General features: G+C 52.9%; 2 protein-coding genes across 4 annotated transcripts in view; both read right to left on the bottom strand.

The window, feature by feature from the left end:
- LOC107101397 (zinc finger protein 91-like) overlaps positions 1-6012 on the bottom strand; it is a 9678-nt gene extending 3666 nt beyond the window's left edge. Inside the window, exons 1-3 of one of the 2 annotated variants that reach the window (XM_015400289.1) lie at positions 5679-6012; positions 3074-3195; positions 22-602 (exon numbers count right to left, since the gene is read on the bottom strand). In XM_015400289.1, coding sequence (XP_015255775.1) covers positions 22-593 — 572 coding nt within the window. In that variant the 5' untranslated portion in view covers positions 594-602; positions 3074-3195; positions 5679-6012. The remainder of the gene's footprint in view (positions 1-21; positions 603-3073; positions 3196-5678) is intronic. The other variant, XM_015400288.1, reaches the window with a different exon arrangement.
- A 1253-nt stretch (positions 6013-7265) lies between these two features.
- Positions 7266-10861, bottom strand: part of ncoa4 (nuclear receptor coactivator 4) — a 9087-nt gene continuing 5491 nt past the window's right edge. For both annotated transcript variants that reach the window (XM_015400292.1, XM_015400293.1), the window contains exons 4-11: positions 10750-10841; positions 10541-10649; positions 10388-10468; positions 10179-10304; positions 9236-9880; positions 8939-9166; positions 8765-8857; positions 7266-7562 (exon numbers count right to left, since the gene is read on the bottom strand). In XM_015400292.1, coding sequence (XP_015255778.1) covers positions 7557-7562; positions 8765-8857; positions 8939-9166; positions 9236-9880; positions 10179-10304; positions 10388-10468; positions 10541-10649; positions 10750-10841 — 1380 coding nt within the window. In that variant the 3' untranslated portion in view covers positions 7266-7556. The remainder of the gene's footprint in view (positions 7563-8764; positions 8858-8938; positions 9167-9235; positions 9881-10178; positions 10305-10387; positions 10469-10540; positions 10650-10749; positions 10842-10861) is intronic.

Raw genomic sequence — 10861 nt, 5'->3', positions numbered from 1 at the left:
TGTGGGACCTTTTGGACTCACCTGCTGCCTTTGAAGCTCATGCCGCAGTGGGGGCAGGTGTAGCGTGCGTCGTGGTGCGTGGGCTCCAGGGTCCTCTTGGAGACCACCTGGGACCCGCTCTTGCCGCTGTGGGTCTGCTGGTGGCGGTACAGGCTGGAGGCGTGGCTGTAGCTCTTTCCACAGTAGTTGCAGCGGTACTGCCGCCCCTCCGGCTCGTAGTAGTCCTGATCCAAGTCCACCTCGCTGTCCAGAGGGCCGCTCCCTGCCTCCAGCAGCACCTGGGTCTCCTCTACATCCTCGTCCTCCTCATCGGAGTCTGTCTTTATCTCCACGCTCTGCTCCGTCACCTCGCAGGGATAGACCTCCTCGTACGGGGCGAAGAAGGCCTCGTCAGCCTCGATCTTAAGCTGCTCCTCTGAGAGCTCCTCCGGGTCGTCCGAGTCCTTCTTCACGCAGGAGATGGTGAACTTGGAACCGACCTCGGCCCACTTCACCACGTACTCGATAGGCTGCGTGTCGAGTTCCACGGTGATGAAGTCCGCTCCCAGAGCATCGGACTCTGACACGGTCAGCTCCGTCTCCGAGTCCTCCATCCTGAAAGGCTGAGGAGGAAGAGGAGCAGGTCAGGAGCAGGCAGACTCTCAGAACTTCCACCTGTCTGTGTTCTGGTCATCCTAAGGGTCTGGGTGGTTCCATCAGGGACTCTGATCCAGAGGAACCAATTAACCCTGCAGTTATTGCCTAAGAGTTCCCAGTTTAAGGTTCTGGAGCTGCAGACTAACCGGATCTAGGACCTGTTAGCTGGTTTTGGCTTTGATGCCTTTCCTGACCCATCGGACCGACCGATAAACAACCTGTCTGGATTCTACTGGGTCACAATAAGACGCAGCCCTTAGGAACTCCACATGGAAACCAGCCCTTTCCGAGGAGGAACCGGGAACCAGCCCTTTCCAGGGAAGAACCGGGAACCAGCCCTTTCCGAGGAAGAACCGGGAACCAGCCCTTACCGAGGAAGAACCGGGAACCAGCCCTTTCCAGGGAAGAACCGGGAACCAGCCCTTTCCAGGGAAGAACCGGGAACCAGCCCTTTCCAGGGAAGAACCGGAAACCAGCCCTTTCCGGGGAAGAACCGGAAACCGGCCCTTTCCGGGGAAGAACCGGAAACCGGCCCTTTCCGGGGAAGAACCGGAAACCGGCCCTTTCCGGGGAAGAACCGGAAACCGGCCCTTACCGGGGAAGAACCGGAAACCGGCCCTTTCCGGGGAAGAACCGGAAACCNAACCGGAAACCGGCCCTTTCCGGGGAAGAACCGGAAACCGGCCCTTACCGGGGAAGAACCGGAAACCGGCCCTTTCCGGGGAAGAACCGGAAACCAGCCCTTACCGGGGAGGAACCGGGAACCAGCCCTTACCGGGGAAGAACCGGGAACCAGCCTTTTCCAGGGAAGAACCGGGAATCAGCCCTTACCGGGGAGGAACCGGGAACTAGCCCTTTCCAGGAAAGAACCGGAAACCAGCCCTTACCGGGGAGGAACCGGGAACCAGCCCTTACCGGGGAGGAACCGGGAACCAGCCCTTTCCGGGGAGGAACCGGGAACCAGCCCTTACCGGGGAGGAAACACATGTCAAATGGGGAGTGCTAGGTCAAAGCTAACACCCAGAATTCCCTCTGATCAGGCTTTGGTATGATCCACTTTGTTACCCGCTAGTTCATGACCAGGTTATCCATCCGGTTCATCAGACTGTTACTGGTTGGTTTCTGACCAGGTTGTTGTTTTACTCAGTTAACTACTTAAACAGATTAGTTCTGCAGTATTTTTCATGTCCAGTTCAAACTAAACAGTAATCAAACCCTGAGCAGCTGTGGTGTGGAGGCTGCAGCGCCTGGAAGAAGGTGAGAACAGCAGAGAGGATCATGGGGGCTCCCCTTCCCTCCATTAAAGACATTTCGTGTCCCGAGTCCGTGACATCATCAGCACTGAAATTTTTCATATCAGTGAATTTAAACTGGTTTCTTTTCTCCTACATGGTTTTTATTCTGATCACTGCTGCACTGCGGGAAAGGCCGGATTCGAACCTGCGCCGCCCGCGTTAAGGACTAAGGCCCGGGTCATGTGCGCTAACCACTGCACCACCAAAGCACAGCCTGGGAAACTGTTTTCAGCTCATTGTGGATCTTCATGGTTAAATAAAGGTCATAAAGTCAAATTTTATAGATCAATTAGTGGGTTTTTTCTCAGGTATGTAAATTATTGATTAAATATCCTGAAGCCTTGGCTGCAGGTGCCTGTACCAGTGCGCAGGTGAGCCTCGGCTGCAGGTGCCTGTACCAGGTAGTAATGTTTATTTCTAAAGCACCTTTCACAGACACAGAGGTCACACCGTGATTCACAAAATTACTACTCAAATTAAAATACATTTACAGTCATAAAACCACCATAATCTACTAGAATTAAAATGCAGACAATGCAGAGCAATGAAAGCAGAAGGTGAAGCAGGACACATGGCAGACCTGATGGTCCTCAGTGGGACCATCTGAGCCTTTAGAGCCCAGCAGCAGCTGCAGACTGAGCAGCTTCCAGTGAAGGTTGACTGGGATCAGTAGGACCCAGAAGAGACCCTACGGTTCCACCGAGGAGGCTCCGCTGAACCAGAAACATCCATCTGATCAACTGAGAACAGATCTAGATCACGTAGGTCTGGACTCAGCGGCTTCTTTACTTCCTGTCATCCTGCTGTTCACCAACTAGGCGCCAGAGGGCGCCCGACTGCTCAGTGTCATCATTAAAGCCGCTTTTTTCCTTCACTGCAACATTTTATTTCCCATGGCATGAAGCCGAACCGACACTAGAATCGAGGCGGTTCTGGAACCATCCTCATCTACAGCTGGACCTGCTCCACCGAAACGCGCGGCCCGGAGGAGTAAAACTGCTCCTTATTTCAGAGGAGTTCCGGGGCCGGGCGGCTGTCAGGAAGCAGGAGCAGCTGCTCTCCTTCCCGGCGGGAACTGTCAGAATAAAAACCCGCTTCTAACCACGGAAGAACCAGAACCGGGCCGCGGTTCGTTTACTCACCGAGATTCTGCCGTTAAACGGTGAAATCCACCGGAGCTGGCCGCGACAATAACAGGAAGCCGCCGCCGGGACACGGAGCTCCGAGAGGAAGGATTAAATGGTCCAGACGACCGGAAGAGGGCCTTCAAAATAAGAGCACGGTCAAGTTACTAAAATGATGGATGTTAAAGAAAAGATACAGCAGATAGAAACAGGGATATAGATCCACACTAAGTTCAAAATATTAACATTAATATAAAAGAATAAAAGAACAACATTGTTTCCTGTGACCGAGGAGGCTAGTTTAAAAATGCACCAAAGATAAAAGCTAAACATACTAAACTCTACTAACATGCTAAACAATGCTAATATGCTAAACTCTGTTAACATGCTAACTTCTGCTAACATGCTAAACTATGCTAATATGCTAAACTATGTTAAACTCTGCTAATATGCTAAACTCTTTCAACATGATAAACTCTGCTAATATGCTAAACTATGCTAAAATATTTAACCGTGCTAAACTCTGCTAATATGCTAAACTCTATTAAGATGCTAATCTCTGCTAATATGCTAAACTCTATTAAGATACTAAAATCTGCTAATATGCTATACCCTGAAAACATGCTAAACCCTGATGTTAACATGCTAAACTCTTTTAACATGCTAAATTCTGGTGTTAACATGTTAAAACCTGATGTTAGCATGCTAAACTCTGCTTACATACTAAACTCTGCTAACATGCTAAACTCTACTAACATGCTAAACTCTGCTAACCCGCTAAACACTGCTAATATGCTAAACTCTGTTAACATAATAAACTCTGCTAATATGCTAAACTCTGCCAACATGCTAAACTCTGCAAACACGCTAAACTTTGCTAACATGCTAAACTCTATTAACATGCTAAATTCTGGTGTTAACATGCTAAAACCTGATGTTAGCATGCAAAACTCTGCTAATATGCTAAACTCTGTCAACATGATAAACTCTGCTAATATGCTAAGCTCTGCTAACATGCTAAACTCTATTAACATGCTAAATTCTGGTGTTAACATGTTAAAACCTGATGTTAGCATGTTAAACTCTGCTAACATACTAAACTCTACTAACATGCTAAACTCAGCTAATATGCTAAACTCTGCTAACATGCTAAACTCTGCTAACATGCTAAACCCTGATGTTAACATGCTTAACTGTGATTTCTAAAATCTGGATATGTGACAGACAGGCAGCCTGTCCAGCATGGACCCCATAGTCTGCTGTAGACAGGCACCGATAGCTAACGCTCTTGTCGCTACCCGATCCGTACCGGTAGCACGATCCGTACCATCAGCTCATTTGCGCCTGCGCGAATAGAATAACTTCCGGGTCGCCAAAATTTTTTTTTAAATTCAATCCATTGTATTGCTTGACGTCATTTTTCTGGAATAAAAATACAAATTTTGGGGAAATGTTCCCTTATCAATGAAAGACTGCAGGTCACGAAATGTAGCAAATGAATCCATTGTGGGATCAGTACTGCTGGAGTGCATAGTGAAGTACAGAGTAAATCAAATATTTAAACAAATTTAAATATATACGCTGTGTGACGTATATTTGCGCATGCTCAGAGCAGTCAGTAACTATCACAAGGCGATTGAACTTTATGTATTTCTGTTTTTTTATTTTTAGAAAATGCAATATTGACGAAAATACAAAAGATATACAAACAGAAACCCATGCCTCTAAAAAATACAAAAGAATAAAAAAGTAAGAAAAAGGAAATATTACCACCAGAAGTTATTCTGTTTGCGCACGCGCAAACAGAATAACTTCTAATGGTACGGATCGTGTAATGACACCAGCAAACATCAACAGCTAACAGAGCTGTCATTACCCGATCCGTACCGGAAGCACGATCAATATTGGCGCAAATGAGCTGATGGTATGGATCGTGCTACCGGTACGGATCGGGTAGCGACACCTGGTTCAGTTTTTAATAACTAGCTTAATGTGATAACTTAAGCAAACCCCTGAAAGTGTGTCTTTAAATCAGAGCTGGATCATCCTGTTCCCATCGGTCCCTGTTCCCATCATTAGGTTCTGGATCTGGTTTTGTCTCCAGGAAGGTCAGGCTGCTGAATGGTGTCCCACAGGGCTCAGGTCCAGTCAGGCGCCCCCTGCTGGTCTCATGCTAAGAAAACATGGTGGCACCTTAACCCTAACCTGCTGCCCTGCAGGTCCGAGTCCAAGAACAGAACCAAGGCCTGGAGAACAGGACCACTGAAGAAGGCGGTAAACCCGCCTTAGACCCGCCCATTAGTCCACAGCTGATGACAGATTCATGTCATCACCTGGATGACTGGATCTCTGCAGGTTCTGCAGAACCAGGTCAGAATTTGGGCCGGTTCTGTTAAATCTGGATCACATAAACTCGTTTGGACCGGCCTGTGATTGGCTGACAGGTTCTGCAGGTTGTAGGTTGCCATGGTGATGCCAGCTGTGGGTCCCTCCCTGATGGAACCATAATCCAGATGTTTTCCACCTGAACTGGGTCGGTTCGGTTCGGCAGAATCAATCAAGATGAAGACAAACTATCGGATATAAAGATCACCCCTCCCCGTGCCCTGTGACGTCACCCTACCTAGCCTCACCTGGACAGCAGCTTCCTGCCCCCCCTCAGGCCGGGATGAGGATGTGGAAGGTTAGGCGCGGGGCGCTGCGGGGTCTGAAGCTACCGCACCGTGTTCCGGACGGAGCTCCGATGGCCTCCGGCTGCTTTCCGGTACCTTCTTCAACCAGCAGACCGAACCCGATCCGCCGCCTCCCGCTTCCGAAGCGCCAGCAAGCATTAATGGTTCGGACCCGACTTACGATCCGGAACCGGTTCCGTCGTCCTGGTTCCGTCCGGTCGCCTCTGAGTCACTGGTTCCTGCCGAAGCTCGGTCACATCTCAGTCGCGGAGCGGAGCGGCGCGCCTCCAGCCAAAGTCAATGAGGCGCTGCGGCGGAGAGGCGGCGGCTCCGCGGTGCTTAAAGCGAGCCTGGCTCTGATTGGTCAGGCTCCTGCGCAGCCTCACTCTGATTGGCTGGAATGCTCAAAGGTTAAAGTGTGCTGATAAAACTCGCGAGATGAAGCGTCACTGTCTCAGATTTTCTTCCTGTCTTGTTTTGGTTTTAAAATTTAACTGAAAGCGGTTCCTGTGTAAGGAGTCAGAGAGCAGAACCATTTAGGATTGGTTCTGGTTCTGCTACTTTGGTTCATCCATGTGATGTTCTGGTTCTGATGAAATGCTGCAGGGGTCCAGAAGGTTCTGGGTTCTACTGTGTCTCGAGGTTCTCTGGGACCAGAACCTCTCTGGACCAGTTCTTGTTTCACTGTTGGATCCATCAGACTGATCCGGTCCTGGTGATCCAGGTCCGGGTTCTGATCCCAGAACTGTGGTCGCCCTGGGCCCATCTGGGAAGGGGAGTGGTGGTCCTGCGGGCTGCAGTGGGGCTGAGCGCCCAGCAGGAGGCGCTGTCTGGCTCAGGAACTCCGCAGCAGCTTTGCTCTATCAGGAACCAGCTGGGGGGGGAAGGGGGGATTCATGGGTCCATTTCACACCCAGAACCAAGGTCCCTGCTGAGGAGCCCCCTGATGTCACAGTGATGTCATCGCTGCATATCAGTGGGCTCCTGATGGTGGGTGGGGCCTTAAGCAGGAAGCTTATCAGCACCAGGGGTCCAGCTGGTTCTGATGGATTAAAGGCTCCAGAACATGACCCGGGCCCCCCTCCTCCCCAGCTGCAGAAGCAGAGGAGCCTCTCTGCTGCAGACGCTCCCTGATGGAACCAGAACCTCCTTCAGAGGAGCGTGGGCGGCGGCGGTGATGCATCAGATCTCTCTCCTCTTCCCGTCCAAAGTATGGCTCAATCAGAACCAGAACCTCAATCCGAGCTCCGCCCATCAGAACCACTGATTGGCTGGATGCCTGCCTCAGTAATGCCATCAAAGAATTACCAGACTCAGGATGATGATGTCAGCATCTTTTATTACTGCAGATTATAAATGACATCAAGCCCCGCCCCCAAACAACCAGAGAAAGCACCAATGGCTGCTGACGTGTCCTGGCTAAGCATCCTGGGAAACGGAGTTCCTCCTTCCTCCATCACGTCAGCAGAGGAAAAACAATAAAACACTTCTAGAAACTTTCTATTAAAACTAAAGAGTTGATCTAAAACTACCCCCCCCCCCCCCCACTTTGATAAACCACACCCCCTCTGAGCCGCCCCTTCCTATTGGCTGGAAACATACACTGAGTGATGGGGGCATTTCCTGATCAACATGAGCATAAAGTGACAAAGTTCTGCTACATCCCATCCTGATGATCATGTCTGGATCCTGGTCAGTGGGTGGAGCCTCAGGGTGGTGATGTCACAGGCAGAAGGCGATTATTTGATCAATGCTGCTGTGTGCGGTCATCAGCAATAAAGTGACTTCAGAAGAGAGAGAAGAAGAAACGGCCTCCTCAACGCCACACATCACATCTGGAAGCAGACAGGAAGTGATGTTACAGGCAGGTTCTAGGTGTATTCTAAGCCTGATCTGGATCTGATCAAGACCATCCTAAGCCCGACGCCCAGTGCAGAGCCCCCCCTTACCCGACACCGTGTTGCTAGCCCGTTCTGGTCGTGTTCGTGTTCCTAGTCCGCTCCGGTCGTGTTCCTAGTCCGCTCCGGTCGTGTTCCTAGTCCGCTCCGGTCGTGTTCCTAGTCCGCTCCGGTCGTGTTCCCTAGCCCGCTCCGGTCGTGTTCCCTAGCCCGCTGCGGTCGTGTTCCCTAGCCCGCTGCGGTCGTGTTCCTAGCACGCTTCTGTTGTGTTCCTAGCACGCTTCTGTTGTGTTCCTGTTTCTAGCCCGTCGTGTCGTGTTCCTAGCACGCTTCTGTCGTGTTCCTGTTTGTAGCCCGTCGTGTTCCTAGCCCGCTTCTGTCGTGTTCCTGTTTCTAGCCCGTCGTGTCCTAGCCCGCTGCTGTCGTGTTCCTGTTTCTAGCCCGTCGTGTTCCTAGCCCGCTGCGGTCGTGTTCCTAGTCCGCTCCGGTCGTGTTCCCTAGCCCGCTGCGGTCGTGTTCCTAGCACGCTTCTGTTGTGTTCCTAGCCCGCTTCTGTTGTGTTCCTGTTTCTAGCCCGTCGTGTCGTGTTCCTAGCACGCTTCTGTCGTGTTCCTGTTTGTAGCCCGTCGTGTCCTAGCCCGCTTCTGTCGTGTTCCTGTTTCTAGCCCGTCGTGTTCCTAGCCCGCTGCGGTCGTGTTCCTAGCACGCTTCTGTTGTGTTCCTAGCCCGCTTCAGTTGTGTTCCTGTTTCTAGCCCGTCGTGTTCCTAGCCCGCTTCTGTTGTGTTCCTGTTTCTAGCCCGTCGTGTTCCTAGCCCGCTTCTGTCGTGTTCCTGTTTCTAGCCCGCCGTGTTCCTAGTCCGCTCCGGTCGCGTTCCTGTACCTAGTCCGCTCCGGTCGCGTTCCTGTACCTAGTCCGCTCCGGTCGCGTTCCTGTACCTAGTCCGCTCCGGTCGCGTTCCTGTACCTAGCCCGCTGCGGTCGCGTTCCTGTTCCTAGCCCGTTGCGGTCGCGTTCCTGTTCCTAGTCCGCTCCGGTCGCGTTCCTGTACCTACTCCGCTCCGGTCGTGCTCCTGTTCCTAGCCCATTCTAAGCCCTTTCCAGCCGTTGGCACCTGTCCCTAGCCCATTCAGGAACCCACCTGGACTGCGGACCCATGCAGCCACTGGTTCTTGTCTCCAGTCACCTTCATGCAGGAGAACAGCTCACAGACAGCAGGCAGAACCAGACGTTCCTGCACAGGAAACACAGTGAGGTCACAGGAAGCACAGGTGGACCTGGTTCTGACCCGCTCTCGGTCAGTCTGACCCCTTACCTGGGCCTGATTCCTCTTCTTCAGGAGCCACTTGTCACCTTCCTCTTCCTCTGACGGTCGGACCGGACCTGCTGAGCCCAGCTTCTTGTCAGGAAGCACCCAGAGGTCCGGGTTGAGGGGGTTCTGGAACGGGGTCTGGATCTGGGCGCTGTGCCTCCTCCTCAGCTGCTCCTCCTGCTCAGCACCTCCTTTGCTTGGATGGAGCCAGGCCTCCAGGATGGCCTGAACCTGAGTGGAGCAGAAAGTTAGCCAGCCTGTCATCAGAACCAGTTCAGACGGACCAAGCCGAGCCCTTACCTTCTGCTCCTGCTCCCGGTGGAAGGGAGTGGGCGGGGCATTCTTGCTGACGACCACGCCGTTTTTGTCCCGCCCCTCCTGCTGAAGCAGCCAGCGGCTCAGCGCCTCCTTCCCACAGTTCTCCTCACAGACGCAGTCAGCATAGGAGGAACACGGCTCATTGGCCTTGCAGCTCTGCCTGACCGGCGCCACCTGCTGTAGCCACAGCTCCAGGGCTGCGGCGGGGGCGGGGCCAGGAGTGGGCGGAGTTTTCAGGCACTTGAGCTGGCCCAGGTTCTCGATCTCCACGGCTTTTGTGGTCTGGCAGCAGGAGGAGCAGTCGGCGGGCGCCCGGCCAACCAGCCACTCGCTGGATGACCAGCTCTCATCGAAGGGCTTCATCACACGGCGCCAGCGCTCTGCATCAGTCATCTCCATGGCGACGGTGGGCGGGGTGATCAGCCAGTCGCTCAGCTCCTCCTCCTCCTCCTCAGAAGAGACCAACTCTGACTCGTCAATCTTCTCGATGGAGAACGAGGAGCTGCAGCTGCTGCTGGTCCGCTCCCTGCTGCCCTGGTCCTGGTCCTTCTGGAGCCACGCCTCCAGGTCCCTCAGCTGACCCCAGGCCTTCAGGAAGTCCATGGAGGCCAGGACAGGACAGGAAGTCTGTCAGGAAGACAAATCCAGCTCAGTCAGGTCCACCAGAACCAGCGGTGCCGCTGTGGGACCGGTTTTGGTACCCAGATGTTTATGTTATTATTTTAACTACCCTAGAACAAAGTCTACCAGTCCTTTCAGAACCACTGATCCTGCGGTACCAGAACAAAGGAACGCCTGTAAGGGACACCGCACCGCCGCCCCGGGTCAGAGGTAAGTAGAATCCACTCTAACCCGGCAGAACCGTTTTCAGAACTGCAAGACCAGTGTTCGGGGCTGGTTCTGATTACCTGTTCCCAGAACTCACCTTGTTCTCCTTGTGCTTCAGCAGCCAGTCCTCTGGGTTCCTGCTGGACTGGTAACCAATAAGAGGGCTGCTGGTGGATGGGCGGCTTCCCAGCAGCCAATCACCTAGAGCCGCCTGCTCCGTCCTCTGGAGACACAAAGAACCGGTGAGCAGAACCAGAACCTGGCAGAACCGGGTCAGGAGGAACTGGAGCTGTGAGACAGACTCACCTGTTTGCTGGCAGCGAGGAAACAAGTCTGCGACGGAGGTCCCTGAGGGGCGGGGCCAGGACAGGACACGCCCTCCTCCACCTGGGGAGCAGAACACAGCGGCTCAGAACCAGAACTCCTCCACACTGAGGCACTCTAACAGCAGGGCAGTACCTGGGCGCTGATGCTGCCAAATGAGGTGATGGCCTGCCTCAGGGAGCGAGCGTCGGCATGGAAACGAAGCTCAGGCGTTTCCTCAGGGGTGAGGCTCAGCGAGGTCAACCTGCAGCAGCAGATCACAAAACAAACGCACCCTCTGGTTACACAGAGTGGGTGGAGTCACCAGAGGACACCTGGGGTCCAGTCATCCAGTGTGAGCTCACCTCTCCATGCAGCTGGTCAGCTGGTTGTTCAGGTCGTTGCTGTTGGTGGAGTTCTGCAGCTGGTAGGAGATCACATCAAACTGACCTCTGAGCTGCAAACAGAACCAGAACC

This window comes from Cyprinodon variegatus, unplaced genomic scaffold (assembly GCF_000732505.1).
Source record: "Cyprinodon variegatus isolate N-32 unplaced genomic scaffold, C_variegatus-1.0 Scaffold1090, whole genome shotgun sequence".
In the NCBI taxonomy this organism is placed as follows: Eukaryota; Metazoa; Chordata; class Actinopteri; order Cyprinodontiformes; family Cyprinodontidae; genus Cyprinodon; species Cyprinodon variegatus.
This window is presented reverse-complemented; position numbering and strand designations above follow the sequence as displayed.